Source organism: Amblyomma maculatum, chromosome 7, assembly GCF_055883805.1.
Source record: "Amblyomma maculatum isolate TAMU_Amacu chromosome 7, ASM5588380v1, whole genome shotgun sequence".
NCBI lineage: Eukaryota > Metazoa > Arthropoda > Arachnida > Ixodida > Ixodidae > Amblyomma > Amblyomma maculatum.
The window spans coordinates 119,505,709-119,525,778 of record NC_139350.1 but is presented as its reverse complement, the minus strand read 5'-3'; the positions used below and the strand labels follow the sequence as shown (position 1 = coordinate 119,525,778).

Here is a 20,070-nt window from a genome sequence, read left to right as displayed (position 1 = left end):
GGCGCGGTATGTACAACTCGATACTTCGGTACGTTCGATCGTGCTTGACTTGCCAACGCCGCAAACGTGCTTCTCACCGTTCGACTGGTGAGTTACAGCCTCTAACATGCTCGCTTAGATCCTTAGACCGCATTGGAATTGACCTCTATGGCCCTCTTCCGTACACAGCTGATGGCAATCGCTGGGTCATTGTCGCCGTCGACCACCCGACGCGATATGCCGAAACCGCCGCGCTCCCAGCTGCAACAGCCCGATATGTGGCCGGTTTCTTATTGAACAACTTCATTCTCCGTCACTGTGCTCCTCGTGAATTACTCAGTGACAGAGGCCGTGCTTTCTTATCTGACGTCATTCAAGCCCTGCTCGCACAGTGCAAAATCATTCACCGGACTTGCTCCGCCTACCACCCGCAAACCAACGGCCTTACTGAACGATTTAATCGCACCCTCGATGACATGCTCGCGAAGTACGTCGGATCCAACCACACAGACTGGGACATTGTCCTTCCTTACATCACTTACGCGTACAACATTGCTACGCAATCCAGCACGGGTTTCTCTCTGTTTTTTTTTTGCTTTACGGTCGGCATCCATCTGCTCCCCTTGATACTGTCCTCCCCTACAAACCTTACGCATCAGAATGTACCACAGTGACCGAAGCTGCACAGCACGCAAAAGAATGCCACCAGATTGCATGGACAATAACAACCGACTCTCAGTGGCGCCAAAAATATCGTTATGACACCATTCAGAAGACTTCACCGCCCTTCGAGCCCGGCTCCCTCGTGTGGCTATGTGTTCCATCCGGCAGCCCCGGCCTCTCAACAAAACTGATCTCAAAGTATCATGGGCCCTACCGCGTCGTCGAGCGCACTTTACCAGTGAACTATGTTGTTGAGCCGCTTACGCCATCTTCCGATTTGCGACGCCGTGGCCGTGAAACTGTTCATGTGCAGCGCCTTAAGCCGTTCTACGACCCCATCGTGTCTTCGTCCTCTTAAATCGCCAGGATGGCTCTTTTTTCCCTGGGGGGCATTGTGAAGAAGACGATGGACCCCTTCGCTGGACGCTGATGAGAAAGAAGGTGTGTGGAATTGCCATCGCGCAGATCATGTTGGTCTTGATCGCCCCGCTTCCCCGTCGACCTCGACGCCGTCCTGAACGTCCTTCTTCTACATACGTTTATCTGGAAATATGCAGGTCCACGCAGCAGCGTATTAATTTCTTTACTACATGCATGCCCAGGACACCGACAAAGGACAAGAAAGGAGAGAAACAAAAAGGCAAATGTGACGCAGTTAGACGAGCCGACTATGGCAATAAATTTGGCATGTTGAAAAGCAAAGGAACCCAAAAACATTAAAAGGGTAGAGACAGCAATATTTCGAGTTCTGATTTTATGGTTCTGCTTGATGCCTTGGTACCCAGTGGTCTAGAATGGGGCATGAAAAGTTCCAGCGCACCACGAATAATTAATTACACAGCGATTTATCAGGGTCAGTTTTGGTTTCCAATGTTAGCAGTACGAAATGCGGTTTGACGTCGACGACGCGCGAGCGCAAAAAGGTAGTGATGACGTGACCTCACAAACCTTCTTACGCGGATGTGTAAGCATTCGTCTGCTGTGAAGGAGACGTGCGTGACACATCACATGTGTCCGCGCTGACCACGACATCACCGTCGTTGTCGTTTCCGTCCTGGCCGTCCTCAAGCGATATTGATGATTTATGGGAAGACCATATTGCCGCCAATGTGGGCCCGCAGAAGCATTATTGGTTTGACCCTCTGGCAGCCCGTCACCTAGCCCGCCGCTCGATGGTCCGGGCGACGCTGCTGAGAGTGAGGAAGCGGGCTACCGCGATGTCCACCGAGGCAACAACTGGTAAGTAAGTGGTCGATGAACCGCATAAAATTGTAACGCGGTACGCTATGCAACAGCTACGTGTATCGTTTGTTATTAGTTCCTAATTTCATGAGGGCGTACCGGTTTTCGACCAGCGCCATATGCGAATGATTAAACAAAGCTGCTAATTGTACCTGAGTGAAATGAGTACTAGTATTAGGCACACGCACGTTTTCGGCCAGCGCCATGTGAGTGATGTTGCAAAAAAGCTGCTAAATAGATGAATGAGTGAAACAAGAATATCTTAGGCACGCGCATTTTTTTACCGATGCAATAACTGCAACCCTATGCGTCTGCTTATTCGCTGAATATTGTGCGCGTTGTGTGTCAAGCAAGGGCGGAAGTGAACGCTACCGAAAATTTTTGTAGGTGCCAGTGCAGCCGATGCCGCCTGATGACACCGAGCAGGAAAGCCTTTGCTGCCGCATGTGTGGAGTGTGAATGCCCTGGTGCAAGAAAACGCAGAATGCATCACCGAGAACGCTGCATTTTATGCCGCAGTGCTCAACATCCACCACGCTATAGAGGCCTCCATTTCGAACTGATGGACAACCGGCCGGCCGCTCTATAGTACCAGCGGGAGATACACTGGTATGTGACAAGAGTATTCACTCTTTAGTTGTGCTCAGTGCACCAATTTTCGTATCATAAAGCGCCTCTGCAAGATTTTGTATTATTACCTTTGTATTTTCGCAAAATTTGCATTGGCTCTCCAAAAATCTAATTCACAGTTTCGAAGTGACGCATTGTTCAAGGAAACAAGGCATCTGTAAATTGTTTAATGTCAGTGCATGCTGAAGAAACCTAGGTGGTGGAAACATCCTCCATGGCGTCCATCATAGCTAGAGTCACTTTGGTGCCTAAGTTCTATAAATCAAAGGAAACATTTTTCAAAACTGAATTTGTGTATAAGCCATATTACATCTGTGCTAAAACACAGATAGATGTAATATGGCCTACAGCTGCAATGCAGTGATAAAATCAAAGCTCTGAAAGTATATTTTTGGAACTGCAGTCATGTATTCTCACATTTGTTAAATCAGCTTTCCTTTTTCGTCCACTGCAGATTTGGTGCTTACTAGCAGTTTTTACGGTGTGTCTACCACCGGCTCGGCAAGTACAACAGAATGCTGCCAAGCGGTATGATACACGCAATAAGGGACAGATTCCCTTCAGAGGAATACACAGAATTTAGGTTTCCCGGTTTTAATAAACACACCTCGTACAAAAGAAAAAGTATCTTATTTTAAGTCGCCATTTGTTATGAAGACATAAAAGAGTGAAAAAATGAGTGGCATCAACAAAGGTACAGAACAAACTATTATGAGGCACACACAAAAAGCATGCTCTACAAAGCACTTCCTGTACAGAAGCCACATAGGTCCATGCAGACAAGGTACCAATGCCATAAGGTCAACATATGTACAATGTGGCACCATCAAATCAGCTCAGCAAATGCAGAAATAAGATGAACACAGCCCACCTATATACTGCGCATGTCAAGGGGACGAGAAAGCATGCGTGAGCATGCTTGCTATGTGAATAGCAAGCCAGTCAATGCATGCAGCTGGCATGAATTCTCATAACTTGAGGTGTCTGCAGCAAGTGCTGATCCAGTAAGCAACCCATGCAGCCATCCAACTTGTTTAGCTGAGGATTGAGATGATGGAGTCTTTTGAGAGGTTCACTCACATAATGAAGAACAATTACGAAAAGAAAAGCAATGTGACAACTATGAGAGGAGTAGGCTGGCCTCATTCTGCCACTTTACAGGAACAAACATCTGCTTAAATTGTACAGAGCAGTCGTTAAATATTAGTGGTCGCAAGTACAAGCCTCGGTAATTACATTTTGTGGCAAAGGAATCGCTGCCCAAGCAGACAAGCATGTTAACTGCTAACCTGCCGAAAATAAGTGGGGGCTGGATAATCTCATTCTCTACAATTTGTGTTAAATTAAGTGTTGTGTACAGGCCAATGTTCTACTGGAGCAGATATCCCGCATTGCAGGGAGTAAAGTAAAGGGTAGCAATAAATTTCGCTCGTAACACCTTGGTGAGGATAAGTCCCTTGTAGCCTTGTGTGTAACAATATTCGGCATTTTGGATTCAAGAATGCAGTGAAAAATTGCAAATGACTGAGAAGCGGCCTTGTTATTGTCTTCGTGTTGTGCAGTGCGTAGTACTGTTATCGCTCGCCTTGCCCTGTATTTTTGCGGATTTCATGTGCTAGCACAGACAAGTGTTTTAGTGCTCCTTCTCTTGCTTTGTATATTGTCTGGCCACGTGAAACGGGCGTCTCATGCCATGTAGTGTGTTTTTCTTGCATTGTGTATTACCGGATAACGTGAGATCCTCTGGAAGAACGGTGGGCCCGTCTATGTTGACTGGCTTTGGTAGCAGCGGCGAATAGAGTGGACCCAACGTTATACCTCTTCTCTCTGCAGTGCCACGTGTTTGGGCCCATTGCTGCACTTTGGTGCCAGGAAACAGCCTCAACAAAAGCCGTTGTATGCAGCCAAAATTGCGACCAGGACCAATCCGGTCTTTCTGCGGAGACTTTCTTGGACTCTGCTATCCAAACTTCGCGTCAACAAAGGAAAGCACAGACAGCATTGATATCTACAGCTCATTGTGACACACCCTTCGGCTTCTTTACTTTGGCAGCAGTGGTGAAAGCTCGAGGAAGCAAAGTTCAACTTCCTCTATCTGCAGGTATGTATAATTCATCTCACGTAGTTTGCCTCTGCTGCTTTCTTGTCGCTGCTGCTGCCAAGTGATTTAAATGTCTGTGAACTGCTTCAGATGCAACGAAACTGTGGATTGCGAGGATGAGTCAGTTGTCTGCTCTGAGTGCTTCTACAGCTACCACGTCGGCGCGTGTTCAGGGATGCAGGAAACGGTTGTTCGCACGAGGGGAGGCGCAGCTCGTAAAAGCTATAAATGCTAACTGTCGTTCAGGCATATCACTGCAGATGAACAAAGAAAAAAAGAGCCAGGAGGAAAGTGTTGATCTGCCTTGTTTGCAAACCTTCTTAAGCAGGCATATGAACTCTTGGCCTGGAATCTACTCTTGCTGATCTCGAGGCATCGGTGGAAATGATGCCATCCAAATATGATCAACTACTGCAACCTGTCGACAAACAAGACCAAACAATCGAAAGCTTGCAAAAGCGCGTCGAGAGGGTAGAAGGGGGACAGCAGGCAGATGTAGTAATGAAAAAAAAAAAAACAATTTGCGAGATGCTGGAGCACCGCTTTAAAATCGCGTTGGCGTTACTAGGCGGCGATATGATAGCGTCGAGGTTATGTTAGGCGGTGATTAGTTCACATGCGTGTCCTATACTCGCATGCTTGCCAGCCTGATAGCTAGCTTCGTGTGGGCAGCGGCATTTTCCGAGCTTGGCAAGGGCAGCCGCTTTTCGGCGCTCGAGCTCGTCAATCACCGTATTCAAATTCAAATTCATTTTATTTTCCTTGTGTGCAAGGAAGGAGCAGCCACAAAAAGCTACCGTTCGCGGCAGCTTGACGAGGTGGCTACCCCTACAAGTGATGACAGCAGCGGCGCGCATACATCGAGGAGTACAAAAACAAGCATATTTTAAACACTTCAGCTCACAATAATATACACATTCTGCTTTGCATACACAGCACGGTTAACAAAATCAACTCCACGATTGTTATTACAGACATGATAAAGAAAGAAATAGTCGAGAGTCGGAAAACACAAAAATTGTACACAAACACTAAATCAACAGCCAAGCACGAGAGACATTGGGGAAACAGAAGGATACTATCATAATAAAATAAAAACAGTTCGAAGGCCGTTCTTTGACATACAAGTGATATTATTTTTCGGTGATCCAAATTATTTAACATTGATAGAAGCGTATATGTCAAGGACTGCAGGGAATAGTTGTTTCGAGGTGTAGGAACATGCTAGTACTCGGGTTGGTGGGTATTAAACTGCAAGGAGTTTGGCGTGAGTTAAGAGAGATGAGCAAAGATCGGATTATTTCCTTTAGTGGCCATGAGATACGATTCGGCTAAACGATGTTTATACAAATTATCCATTCTAACTGCTTTAGAATAGTCAAACGACTCTGCAGAGGGAAAGTCGAAGGGAACATTTGCAATTATCCTTAATGCCTTTGTCTGCACAATGAGTAACTTGTTGATATTTGTTCTGGTTGTTGTCCCACAAATCAACAGTCCGTAATTTATTTTGAACATAATTAAAGAATTATATATCAACAGTTTTACTCGTTCTGACAATAGATATCTATTTTTATTAAGTAGACCAATTATCCTGCACAATTGTTTATGTAGTTCATTGATATGGGAGTCCCAACTCATACTGCAGGATAAGTGAACCCCAAGTGTTTTTATGCATTCAACAATGTCAATGGAAATTTCACCATGAGCTTTTTGGACAAGGCAACAGTTTTGTTCTTTGGCTGGAATAGTACCGCTTTTGTCTTTGCAGTGTTCATTAGTAGCAAGTTGTGATCCATCCAGTCTAAAACCAGTTTTAAGATCTTATTAGTGGTTGTTTCGATGTCCTCGGTTTTATAGCTGGTAATTAAAAATTTTGTGCCATCAGCGTAGCATACGAGAATGGCAGGAGGATCAGATATAATATCTTGCAAATCATTGACATATAGGGATCACAACAGTGGTCCCAAGACACTTCCCTGTGGTACACCTCTTTCAATGCATCTCAGTTCCGAGGAATAGTGATACATTATGCTTGCGATGGCTTAAATATGGTGTGAATAGGTTATACGCAACGCCGTGTACGCCGTAAGAGAAGAGTTTGTGCATTAACCTTTAGTGGCAGAGGATGTCAAATGCTTTTGACAGATCGATGTCAACCCCTCATGTTAGGAGATTATTCGAGAAATTGTGCAAAATTATTTCTTTTTGTTTTAATAATGCTGTTTCAGTTAAACAATTCCTTCGGAATCCATGTTGAAAGCTATTTAACAATGAATATTTAGACAGAAAGATTGCCAATCTACTGTGTATAAGTTTTTCAAACAGCTTAGAGAAAACTGGTAGGATTGAAATGGGTCTGTAGTTCTTTAACATATTGTTATGGGAACCCTTATATATTAAAATAACTTTAGCAACTTTCATTTTTTTCAGGAAATATTCCTGTTGATAAAACCGAGTTAAATATATAAGTGAAAAGCGATGCTATAAGGTCGGCTACAAACTTTACTGGTTTTACTTGTAGGTCTTCCGCGTCACAAGCACCACTGTTGTTCAAATTCGGAAAAGTAGATTCAACTTCGCGTTCGTCAGCCGGGGATAAAAACAAAAAGTTTGCTGTCGTCTGTGTCCACGAATTGCTCAAAATATCTCTTTCCGCTGAGTTTGAGAATTGATTTATATAAAAGTCATTGAAAAGGTTTGCCAGCCGAGCTCCGGAAAACGTTTCACCAGCGTAAAGAACTCATTGGACTTCGCTTTTTTCTGGCCGCGGCAGAGCACAGATTTTAGGTTTTTCCATAGCAAATCTGATCTTTTTGCATTTCGTGAAAATAAATCATGGTAATATGCTGCTCTCGCCTTTCTCAGTACAGTAGTAAGTTTATTACTCAGGCACTTGAATTTTGTGAAAACGTTTTCGTCCATTGTTTCAAAGAATATTTGATATAGGCTATTTTTGAGGGGAATCTTTTCTAATAAATTTGTGCTTACCCACGGCCGCCATAACTGGCTCGCGGCCCGGCTGCTGCGATGACGGAAACATTGACAGCGTCGATCGCATTCAATCCTGTTTTTTATTTCATGAACATAGCTGACTTTTTTTTTCTTTCGCTAATCATTTTTAACTTCTTCCCTCAGTCTGAGGCCGGATTTTAGAAAACAGTCCGCTGTGGTCTGCTATAAGTCTACTTTTTCATCGATTAGGGTTACGATTAGGATTACGAGGCCGTAAAAAGAGACTTAAATGCGACGGGCGCCATAAATGCGCTCCTAATCGCAAGCGCCGGGCCACGCACCATGTACGCCGGCCAAACGGCGGCTGACGAGAAAAAACGACTAAAAGAGGCAGCCAGTGGCCAAGCTCACAAAAAGCAACTGCCCCTTGAAACGCGCTATTAGGCAAGCAAGCCGGCAAATATAGGTCGCGCATGCGCATAGTCATCACCAAGGGTAACCTCGACGATATAGTGTTCTAGAATTCGACACTATCATATTGCTGCCTAGTGAGGCCAACGCTGTTTTAAAACGGTGCTCCGGCCATCTCGCAAACTTTTGTCCATGACTGTACGTAAATTAAAATAGAACTTGAATGCTATAGAACAGCACAGCCGATCCTTGAACCTAGCAATTCACGGCGTTCAGAGTTGTCCCAGCGAGAACTAGCTATCAAAAATCAATGAGTTAGCGGAAAATATAAAGCTATGAGCGGTGGCCCAACATGACGTTATTGCCTTGCACAGACTGCTGGCTAAATATTCTAAAATCCCCATAATCCTTGTTCGCTTTGCCAATAAACACACACGTGATGAGTGGCTTCAGAACAGATTAGAAGTGCAGCATTTATCTGAATGAGAACCGGAAAAGTGGAAATGCAGCGGTTGCAGCATGCAAAGACGTGGGCGGATGACCATGGATTCCGTTTTGCATGGTACAGACACGGAAGAATTTATGTGAGAAAAAAAAGCGGCGAGACCGCCTATCTGATCAAATACGAACGCGATCTTGACAAGATAGTGACCTTGGCCACCACTGTCTTGAAGTGCGGTTAATACACGCGAAGAAGAAAAATGAATTCTTCCTACTGGCTTCCCGAGGAACTGAAAGGCGTTCTTGGTTCGAAATATCACGCATAACCTAAACGTTTCTCTATAAATGTGCAGTCACTAAATAAATTTTCAAAAATAGAGGTATTGTTATCATCATGTCATTTCAGCAGCAATGTTATGCTCACGAAACTTGGCTGACTGATGATGATACGTTCATCATGATATAAAAGCTTTTTATTAACCGTAGCGCTGGTCGTGGTGGTGGCGCGACTTAATTCGTCAATGAGGAACTTAAATGTGACACACTTGCTGAATATTTTGTTTCCAGTGATTACTATGAAATATTAACGGCAATTACTGGCGAAATGGTTTTCTTTGTAGTCTACTGACCGCCCGATGACAATTGTTCAAATTTTGTTAACTTCCTTGACTAGTTTCTTGCCTTTGTAAATGTGAAAAAGTTAAAAGTACTACATGGAGGCGACCTGAATCTAGACGTTATGTGTGACAGTATTATTAAGCGGTGTTTGAACATTGTGATCAAAAGCAATAACTGTGGAAATGTCCTTTCTAAACCAACTCGTGTTACTTGTGCTACTGAAACTCTGCTTGATCTTTTTATAACAGATTATGGTGCTTTATGTGTTAAGTCAGAAGTAGTCGTATTTACATTAGTGACCACCTTGGTTTATTTATGGGGTTAATAATCCTAAACGTTGTAATAGGTTAATGCTTACTCATTCCATTCAGTGTGTGTCAGACAAAACTTAGAAAAGTTTCGAGATGATATTAGCAACACAGTGTTCTCTGAGCTTTATTCTTTGGAAGGCTGCAATGTTGCATATCAGATTATGACTAGCTGCTTACCGGTATCGCTCAAGAGGAAAGTATACAACCGTTGCATCTTACCTGCGCTCCCCTATGGGGCTGAAACGTGGAGGCTAACCAAGAGGGTTCTACTTAAGTTGAGGACAACGCAGAGGGCTATGGAACGAAAAACGTTAGGGGCAGCATTAAGAGATAGGAAGCGTGCAGATTGGGTGAGAAAAATAGCTCAAGTTACCAACATTATACTTCTAGCGGAAATTAAAAAGAAATGGACATGGGCAGGACATGTAGTGCGAAGAGAGGATAACCGATGGTCGCTTAAGGTAACAAACTGGATTCCAAGGCAAGGAAAGCGTAGCAGGGGGCGGCAGAAAGTTAGGTGTGCGGATGAGGTTAAGACGTTCGCAGGGCTGAAGTGGATGCAGCTAGCACAGAACCGGGTTAATTGGAAAAGTAAGGGAGAGGCCTTCGCCCTGCAGTGGGTATAGTCAGACTGATGATGATGATGTTGATGATAACGGTGATGAATGTTGAATATTAACTGTTCATTGATATTGTGAAAAAAGTGTATGCAAGCACTTTCTATATATAATTAAAAGGCGCTCTAGACGTATAAGAAAAGCATGGATTACACGTGAGATTAAAGCGAATCAAGGAGAAAAAGAAACTATACAGCACATTCATTAAATGTACGGATCCTGAATTGTTTGCTACGCACAAAGCTTATCGAAACAAGCTAAACGAGGGCATTAGGTTTGCTATAAATCAGTATTTCTGTGAATATTGTGAAGATTGTTAAAATAATTCAGGCCTGTTGTGGAAAAAACTTAATTCGCTGTTGACACCCTCGAGAAAGGATGGTGTCATTGAAACTATTATTTATGGCGATAATGTGCTCACGGGGACCGCTATATCGAATGATTTTAGTAGCTTCCTCACACATGTGACTACCATGCCTTTTGACAATACTGATTAACCATAAATTAATGGTCCCTTAAAACATAGCTTATTCCTCAATTTTGTTTCTGAGGTTGAGGTCATATTAGCATTTTTGGGACTTTCCAATAGTTCGGTCTATGACATAAACGATTTCCAGTCCAGGCCAATTAAATTTGTCATAGACATACTATCATCCCCGCTAACTTATTTATTCAACCTCGTCGGGGTGGCGCAGTGGTCATGGCGCCCGACAACTGTTCCCAAGCAGGCGGGATCGAATCCCGGCCTCGGTGGTCGCTTTTGGATGAAGGCAAAAAGCAAGGCTGCGTGATGTCAGTGAACGTTACAGAACCCCAGGTGGTCGAAATTTCCGGAGTCCTTCACTACAGCGTCTATCGTAGCCTCAGTCATTTTGGGACTAAATCCCACAAACCAACCATATTAACGAACCTTATTTATTTAACTTATGTTTTTTTAAGCGTTACATTTTCTAATCAAATGCAGGTGGCTAAGTAGTCATAATTTACAAGAAAAATTATAAGAACTCCCATGAAAAATACAGACCGATTTCTTTTCTTCCTATCGTCTCGAAGGGCCTACAAAAAATTTCTCCCGGCTAGAAAAATGCATACAAATAAAATAACATTATAACAGGATGAAGCTGGATTGTGTAGAAACACTCCACTGATCTAGCGCTTCTGTATGAAAAATAGTGTATCTTGGACAGCTTTGAAAAGCAGCATGTCGCACTAAGAACTTTCATAAATTTCAGAAAAGCATTTAACTCTCTAAAGCACGAATTGCTGTTTGGAAAGTTGGAAGTGTATGGAATTACAGGCCTTCTACTGCAACTTTTAAAATTCCATCATTCGAACTGCCCACAATATACTAGCATCAACCGGCTTGAATATAGCTTAAATAATAACAAATGTGGCGTACCAGATGGCAGCATATTAGAGCCCTTACTTTTCAACTTGTATAATAACGAGATAGTAAACCTCATTGACCAGGCACCGTTTATCTGTGGAGATGGCACTAGTATCTTCCTCTTCTCGTATGACTGCAATGGCCTGGTAGGCAAAAGAAACGGTATTTTATCCCAGCTAAACACCTGGACCGAACAAAATGGGCTAAAAATAACTGCAAATAAAAGCAAAGCTGTGTTATCTTCCAACCAAAGAACAAACTTCTGCATAGTAGTAAAATACTACTATTAAATTCAGAAGACATTGCAATAGCAGACAAATTTAAAACTGTCGGAGCCCTTTTTTCACAAAACAATGCCACGGAATCATCATGTAGACACTATAATGCCCAAACTCGCTCGAGTCGTAGAACATTTATATTGCCTGAAAACAGTACTTCCAAAGAAAATCAAAGAACTCATATAAAAATCATTGCTTTTGTCTCATCTGAATTATTGCCAAATTGTTGCGGACATGACTACCCTGAACAATCTGCAAAAAATTTACCTACTTCAAAAGAAAGTGATAAGAAGTATGTTAATGCTTAATTTTAACCAAAGTACAAGACAGTACATTGGAGGCGCGGATATTTTGAGAATTCTCTATATCTGTAGTTTTCAATTGCTGTCGAGGTATCATACTTATTATTTAGGACACTAGCCTGTCTAACGCCGAACGAAAAACTATCCCACGAGACAACATTCCCTATGGCAGATTAAAACTCCAACAAACTACGGGTTACAAATGATTACTTCCCAGCTACCGAAACACTTAAACACGTTACACCATAAAAATATTGATATAATTAGTAAACCGATCCGTGATCTTCGTGAGCCTTTCCTTCGCTGTAAAGAATATCCTGGTTGTATATTCTTCTTTTTTTCCCTTTTTTACAATGTGTACATTATAAGGTTTGAAAATATTTTTGTTATTTTGACATCGTTGACTAATATGTTTTTAATGTTACCGTGATGCCTTTGCACAAGTAGGGGCCCAGGGCTCGTCAAACACCTCAAGCTTTTTTCCTAGCACCTTTTCATCGTTTTGATGAATAAATATGTGTTATTATTATTATTATTATTATTATTATTATTATTATTATTATAATTATTATTATTATTATTATTATTATTATTATTATTATTATTATTATTATTATTATTATTATTATTATTATTATTATTATTATTATTATTATTATTATTATTATGTAAGCGGCTACAGGCTACTGCTACTTCAGAAGGCCTGACCATGAGAGGTGCTGCCCAATCGGCGACGAGCCGAGGGATTAAGAAGAGATGTCGAGAACCTAAAGTTCTCGTCGTGAGCTTCTGACAAAAGAAACTCTAAGCAGCTTCATGTAATTGGCACTATAAAACTTTGTCCGTCTTCACTTTAACCATGCTATATTAATATAAAGAGTTTTTTTATTTGTCAACCTCTTAGTTCCCGTCGTCATCGTTCGCGACCAAATGCCAGTCAATGACAAGAACAAACAATGAAAGAACCTGGAGTTGTATCCACCCACATGCTTGGTATTCTGAGACCACAGTATTTTCCAAATAAAAATAAATAACCGGATAAATTCATGAGCACTGAAAAATTTATTCTTCTCCCACCTTCCCAAGTCATATCATTCCTAAGACTTGGCCGCTTCTCCCAGTTTGTTTATGTCATATCGCCTGAGTAAGTCGCGTAAACCCCCGAAGAACTGAAGAATAAATGAATTACAAGAAACCTTTGGGAGAGAAATGAAAAACTGGAAACTGGCTCCATAGATATTTCCTTTACCGGGAAGACACAAAATGTGAAGGCCTCCTCCGAGTCATCATTTGAGAGAACTGAACATGGCAGCGAGCAACTGGGACGTTCGTACTTTCTAACTGGAGAAAACGGCTGAAAAGACCAGTTTATTGGGTGCAGTTCCAGTGAAGTTGTAAAGTACTTCGCAGAAGGTTTCCTATCGGTTGCCACCTCTTTTTGCATTGACATTGAAGTCTTGTTCTACTCAATATGGTAGATTTGAGGCAGTTAGATAACTTAAGTGAATGGTAAAGCTTACTTCTGGAGTATGGCAGGTGTAAGCACAGAGCCCCGCTTTCAATTGCTAGTTTTTTTTATAAACTGCGCAATCATCGAATTCAGTGGAATGATTTTTGTACGGAACATTGGCATTTGTTTCGGCTCCTCCGTGGCCCTTGTCTTCTGCGATATATGCATATCTGTCAGCCTTCAATAGGTGTGTCGAACTTCTTTCTTAATCTGGATGCTCAGGTGGGTTGGTGGTCCACAGATTTTGATACAGCGCAACAGATGCAGAGGAGAAGGGGACACAAACAGAACACACACGGGCACAGCGCCCGTGTGTATTCTGTTTGTGTACCCTTCTTTTCCGCGTCCTTTGCGCTGTATCAAGAACTTCTTTACGCTTGCTAGTTTTGCGCTCCTTTGCGATTACCTTTCTATACTAACACTGTCGCCTGATGATAATCTTGACGACGCCATCACTAGCATACTTGAAATATTCATGTCTTGTGGATGCCTTTTATGACTCACGAGCTGGCGAGCAATGCTGGCAGCTCCGGGACTTGAAGCTGCGTTTTGCGGACAGACACATTTACTAAGTCTGCAACCCGAGGACCACGAAGACTCCCTGTCATTTAAAAGTTCCGTTCCAAGCTTGTGAAGCTGCTAGCATTACTTTAGCCTGGCAGTTTGTCTTGGAAAAAAAGGTGTGTACATCCTTTGGAAACAAGCTTTACTGGGAAATGCAGCGCCACCGTTCAGAGGGATACCCTCATCACCTTATCACCACTGCGAGCGAAAGTTTACTCCAGAAAATTAAAGGACGAAAAAGCAGAACGATGATTAGAAGAAAGATCGTTTGCAGGTTATGATCTACATTCAACGAATATTACACAGCGTCAGAAAAGTGGCCAGCCGTTAAGAGGTTATGTCGTCTTCTTGGCAGTATAGAAACTCAGTAGTGTGTGCTTTTTTGAAGCAAGAGAGAAGACTAATCTGCAGTGCACAAAGAAGCTCGGAAAGCAGTTTGCGGGGTGTACCTCGGAAATACTGTGTAAATTCCCTCTCTCTTCAGGCCAATTCTATACTGCGCAGACTGGTAAGTGTTTCAGCGGAAGGGCACGCGAGCATACCTTGGATGTGAAGAACAAGTCGGAAGGCAATGTAGCCCAGTATTACAGTGGATGCAAAGGCAAGGCATAGGGAAAAAAAAGGTTCCTTGCATACCGATACTTGAATGAACAACCTTTTTGTTCAGATTAAGTGACAGGACTTGAAGGGAAATTGTGGAAGCTTTCTACATCAGTAAAACGAACAACTTTTACCTAACGAAATCTCTGTTCTGGAAAACCACCTGTACACAATTTTTCGTTAGTTTTTCTACTCACTGTTTATGTATATTTAACTTTTGCTGTCAGTCGTAGCAGACCGCATTTTTCAAGACTTTAATGTCTTGGTTTTAATTTTGGCCGTCCGTATCTCTATTGTTTCCTTGCCCCTTGTTTTGCCATTCTTTAGACTAATTTTCTGCCCTCTCCTTCGCCTCTATTCCAGTTTACCTTTGGTCCACCGCCTTTGCTTTTTTGTTTTACTTGGATCCTCTGCTGTCTTTGCTTCTCACTTATACTCCAGTTTTCTTTTAAAGGTTTATTGTCTTCTGCACTGTGTTCTGTTTTGTTTTTAAAGTTACCTTGGTCCCACTAGCCTCCACTACTTATACATTATTTCGAGATTAGTTTTCATCGTTTCTCCTAAACTTTCCTTATTTGTGTTTGCATGAGCGAGTGAAAAAGTGTGATCACGTGCCTCGGCTTCTGCCTTATAGTGTGCGCTTCCGTTTTTGCAAATAAAAGTTTACACCCTGCGCCTGTGACGTATTAGTCCCTTTTCCTTGTCTTTTAGCGCAGTTTTTTTTTCTTCAAAGAATCAGTGTTTGACCATATGTCAGCTGCCAGCGAGTGTAACCGTGTGCTATTTTTTGTGGTTGCGTTTTTCTCAGCTTTCTTAGTTGCGCGTCTTTCTCAGCTTAAATGGACACAATCACCAAGCAGACATGCCTTGGCGCTCAGCACAGAATGCCACCTGTCACCATTGAGCAAACAATAGCTGCTGCTGCCATTTTATTTGGTGTTACCTGATAGATCCTCTGGGAGGCCTCGTCGGTGAAGATGGCGGTGTTGCCCCGCCAGTCCACCTTCGCCATCTGCAGCGTCTGCAGACAAAACCCCTGATGCAGCATCTTATTCGGGTCCCCCACTGGCCGTTGCTTGTCGGCGGCAACCGACGTGGCGGCTCTGCGAACACAGGTTCCGCCAGACCCCATCCGACGGCATCGGCCTCAGTCACAGCTGGAAACCCAAAAACATGCTCGGTGGAAGGAGGAGCGGGAAGAGGACAGCTTGCCTGAGCGTCGTCCAGGAGCTGCCGCTCTGTCGGAGATGCCGACAGGGACGAGCTGCAAAGATTTAAGCAAGAACTGATGTGAAAATATAAAAAGTATGCAGTATTTCCATCGCAGCGCAGCTGTTTCTGTGACCCTAATTTGTGCAAGCAGTGCTCGAGGCAGAGGCATCCCCTCTCTCGCAAAGCCGCTGGACTATGGAGTGCGCATTTGCTTAGGTGTTGCACCGGGTGTCCCAGTTAAAAGTACTGTAAGGTCATCGTGCGCCTTTTTGTTTGGGTTTCTTTTTTTTCGCGGTTTCAAAGAGTCGTCCCGCAAGGCGCGTAGACGGAGCGCTGTCCGTATCAAAAAGGGGACCTTTTGCTTTGGTTCCCGGTGCGGCAGTCCGGCGGCGAGGCGGCTCGGGTCACGCGCTCGTCGCCCACCTATTTTTGTGTGAGAGAGGATATCTTTTCAGTGTAAATTTCCCTACGTGTATGTGTTCTCTTTTTTAGTTCTTTCCTTGGTGGGTGGCGAGTCTACACTGGCATTGAAGAGCGTTCAGCTGTTCTGTGTTTGGCCGCTTAGTTCGCGAGCCTCAAAACGCCGTTGGTGAACACCTTCAGGCGCCAGTACGTACGTCTGTACATACGTACAGACATTATCTCGTATGCTCGTTCGGGACAACGGACCGTCCTAAGCGGCAAGGAGACCCAACTCAGTGTGTCTGATCTGTCTTCATTTTGATTGTGTATATTGTTCATCTGCTTAATAAATTCTCCTAATTAAACCAGCTTTCTAATTTATTCGGCCCATTTGAACGATTTCCTCGAGAACAAGGAGGCAGGACCTACTCCAACAACGAGAAGAAACTTCAAAGAGCAATTATTAGAAGTTAACTACTCTAAAGATCCAAAAAAATGCGAAGTGTCTGAGCCAATTTAAACTATTTTAATATTTGTAAGGATGTAATTATTGGTATTGCCTTCAATAAGAAACCGTGGTTTAAAGACTTATAGTGCGTGTTTAAAAAAACAGCTGGCTGATAATTTCACACCACGGTAGCCTTGACGCAGCTGCATTTAGCGACATTTATAAAAAGCTCACAAAATATGAAATATAGTACACAGCTGCTAGCGCATATCCCATACCCAGCGCATACGCGAAGCTTTGTGGCGAGGAGTACCACGGAGAAAGGGGAAGCCCCGAACGCGTTCAATTCAGAAGTGCTGGAACTAAGTATGCACACAAACAAAGTCAAATATCGAGAAACTTCGCAGTCGAAAAAGCCTACATTCTGCTCCGGGTTTCAGGCCAGGAACCCCCAACTCACCGGGACAGAGAGGCTTTGCAAAGCACGAAAATTGTGGGGAAGCTGCACAGCTTTTTTTTTCGGAGCAATATATAAACGTCTACATTTTTTGCTCTGTGGGTGCTCTCATATTGTTCAATGAACAGTCGTGTGCACCCCATGCAATCGCTCTGGAAGCTGCCTGTCCAGGGAAGACGAATTTGGACAACTCCCTCACCTGGTGCTGAGGTCTAATATGGCTGCGCATGGGCGGTTAATGTCAATGTAAATATATACCTTGCTTTTACAAAGGATCCTCCTCCCTCTTGGAGAATCCCCCTAACACCGCACGAACATCCTTCCCAGTTCGAATTTGTGATCAATTCATTCTCGCAATGCCGTATGCTAGACTAAAAAGTTTACACATTGAAGGTGCTAAAAGGGTACTCCTGCAAAATACAGCCACTGGGGTACGTAAGCACCTTAAGTTCGATATATACACCTCCGTTGTTTTGTCTAGAAGGGTGCTTTTTATCCAAGCACCCGTGATTCTGTGTAAGGTGTAGAAAGGGGGCAAAAAACCTACTCAAAAATGTGTACACATTGCATTTCAGTACTTACCTATCCCTTATATAAAAATAGACGAGCCTAGAGTCACGGCTAAAGAACCGTCTATGAACCTCACTGTTCCCAAAGTTCAGCTCTAAAGAGAAGATCTGTGTTAAGCACCCACCTGAATATGTTCGCAGCATGCACCTTCCAAAATATTTATTTATTTATTTATTCAAATACCTCACGGGCTCCGATTGGAGTATTATGTGAGGGGGTTACATAACTGGGGTGCGAAACAGAAGCATGTAGAAGATGGTTATTTTAACATCGTTATGTTCAAAACGTTAACATTATACAATGGCAAACACAAGAAAAGAGAACAAAATTTGAAAAGCACACTATAGAACACACTTCAGTAACAGCACACTTCAGAACAAAATGTTGCTTATTTTTTCTTTGAAAATAACATAATCTGAAGTGTGAACAATGTTATCAGGAAGACTATTCCAATAAATGATGGCACGGGGCAGGGCTGATGAGTGGAATGCAGTGGTTCTTCCCGAAAGGCGTTTAAAACTGAGGTGATTATGCAATCGGTGAGATGTGCGGTCCGGTTTTGTGAGAGGTAGCTGGCCGTAATGCGTACTCTTAACGTGCCTTTTACCTACAGTGGAAAAACCATGTCTGTATTCTCCACATTATTAACTCTCTTCATGCCAGTGGGATATTTGCTGTATATTCAAGTAAGTTATAGTTATTTTTCCACCAATATAAGAAGGCATATAATCTTTTTGACTGAGGCCTTAGCATTTAAAGAGGTGCTTGTACTTGCTGATCAAATTTATGCTTTCTTTCGATTTTGCTAGACAAGCAGGTGCAAAGGAATACAAATCGACAATCACTATTTTATTCGTATATAAAGGAAAGCATAAAAGATGGAATTAAGAGAGAAGATACCTGCATAGACATCTCGACTAAAGTATCTGATAGTCACACCTACGATCACAAAAAAGTGGAAACCTGGCACCTGCAATAAAAAGGACTATATTTAATCAGTGCTGCTTTTGTACCACCCTTCCTTTTATCACACAGTGGCAGATACAAAACTATTTCAAGAAATGGTTTATATGCGAGAGAAAAACTTACATCAAAGTAAACATAATACCCAGCCTCATCGCTACAATTTTGGCAAGTCAAGCCGTCAAGCCTGTTTATCCACTGCAATGAACTTTTCTGGATCAAAATGAGCTGAATCAAAAATGAAAATGGTCTGATTAGCTGTGCCCTATTTAAATCCAGGATTAAACAGATTACTTGCAACCCTAATAACATATCGTTACGAAGCCGAGACCGCAAAGGGCAGGACTGCATCTCCTAAGAATAAGAAAAGAGCTGAGTCAGGCTAGTTTATGGACAATAACAGAAACGACAGAACAGCACTGTATAAGGTTCTAACAAAGGCGAACTAAATTTAGTAACAAAGTAGAACCTCAAGTCTCGCAACACGAGAAAGCTCGAAAGTCAACTGTCCTGGAAGTTGCGACGTCAAAAGTGCTAGGCGATCGAAAAGCTGATCATCGAGCGATCGAACAAACGGCTACCTGCAGCGGTGTCTACAAGGATTCATGTATGCAGCAGCGAGCGGCAACGTAAAGAAAAAGAGCTGAACAGCTTTGGTAAAATTGACAAGGTGCACTCGCTGATAGCTGCTACGGTCTCAGCTGCCAAAGTGTATGTGTGCTGGCGACAGAAGCAAAACACGTCTGGCGCTCGTGTTTCTGCGCTTCGCTGTTCCTTTTACTTTTGTATATTCCGCGGTTTCTACAAAGCTTCGGGTTTAGCGAGCGGTAACGTAAAACCAAACCGGTGTAGTAATTCAAAAGATGACGGTGACATCAGCCCGCTGTACACGAAGGCCGTAAGACATTCATTCGACTGAAACGCGTTCGCAGGTGTACTCGCCGCAACGTAGCGCCACGAATACACTGCGCGCTTTTTGACACTTGCCATATTTCCTTTGCGCTCCTTTCCTCATGCTAGCTACCGTTGTTAGCTGGGAAGTAAGACTGGACACCAGAAAGTACCATGTCCCAGTCTCACATAAATCATCAGCCCATCATCATCCGTTCCACACCTCCGAGAGCCCCCACCCTTCCCTTCCCAGGGTCACGTGGGTTCTGGGACAGTGTTTTGGGTTCTAGATGAGAGCCCTACCCGGTCAAGGAGGCACCACGTGATGCCGCCACAGGGGTGAGCTGCATCAAAAGCGAAGACTGCCTGCTGCGCCTACGTGGCCTTGAGCCAACGAGGCGTTGCACCTTCATGACTAGGCAACAGGTGCCTCTAAGGACGACCGTTACCTACGATGGAATCACATCAAAACAGAAAGTGTTTTACCAGTAACCAAAAAATCACAGACGGCTGATACC

The 20,070-nt window shown here is 43.1% G+C and overlaps 1 protein-coding gene across 1 annotated transcript in view; it reads right to left on the bottom strand.

Moving 5' to 3' along the window:
* The window catches only part of LOC146184557 (uncharacterized), an 87,091-nt gene that overhangs the window by 8,063 nt on the left and 58,958 nt on the right, over nucleotides 1-20,070 (bottom strand). Inside the window, exon 4 of the mRNA XM_084608811.1 lies at nucleotides 15,553-15,873. Within this exon, the coding sequence (XP_084464937.1) occupies nucleotides 15,553-15,873 (321 nt within the window). The remainder of the gene's footprint in view (nucleotides 1-15,552; nucleotides 15,874-20,070) is intronic.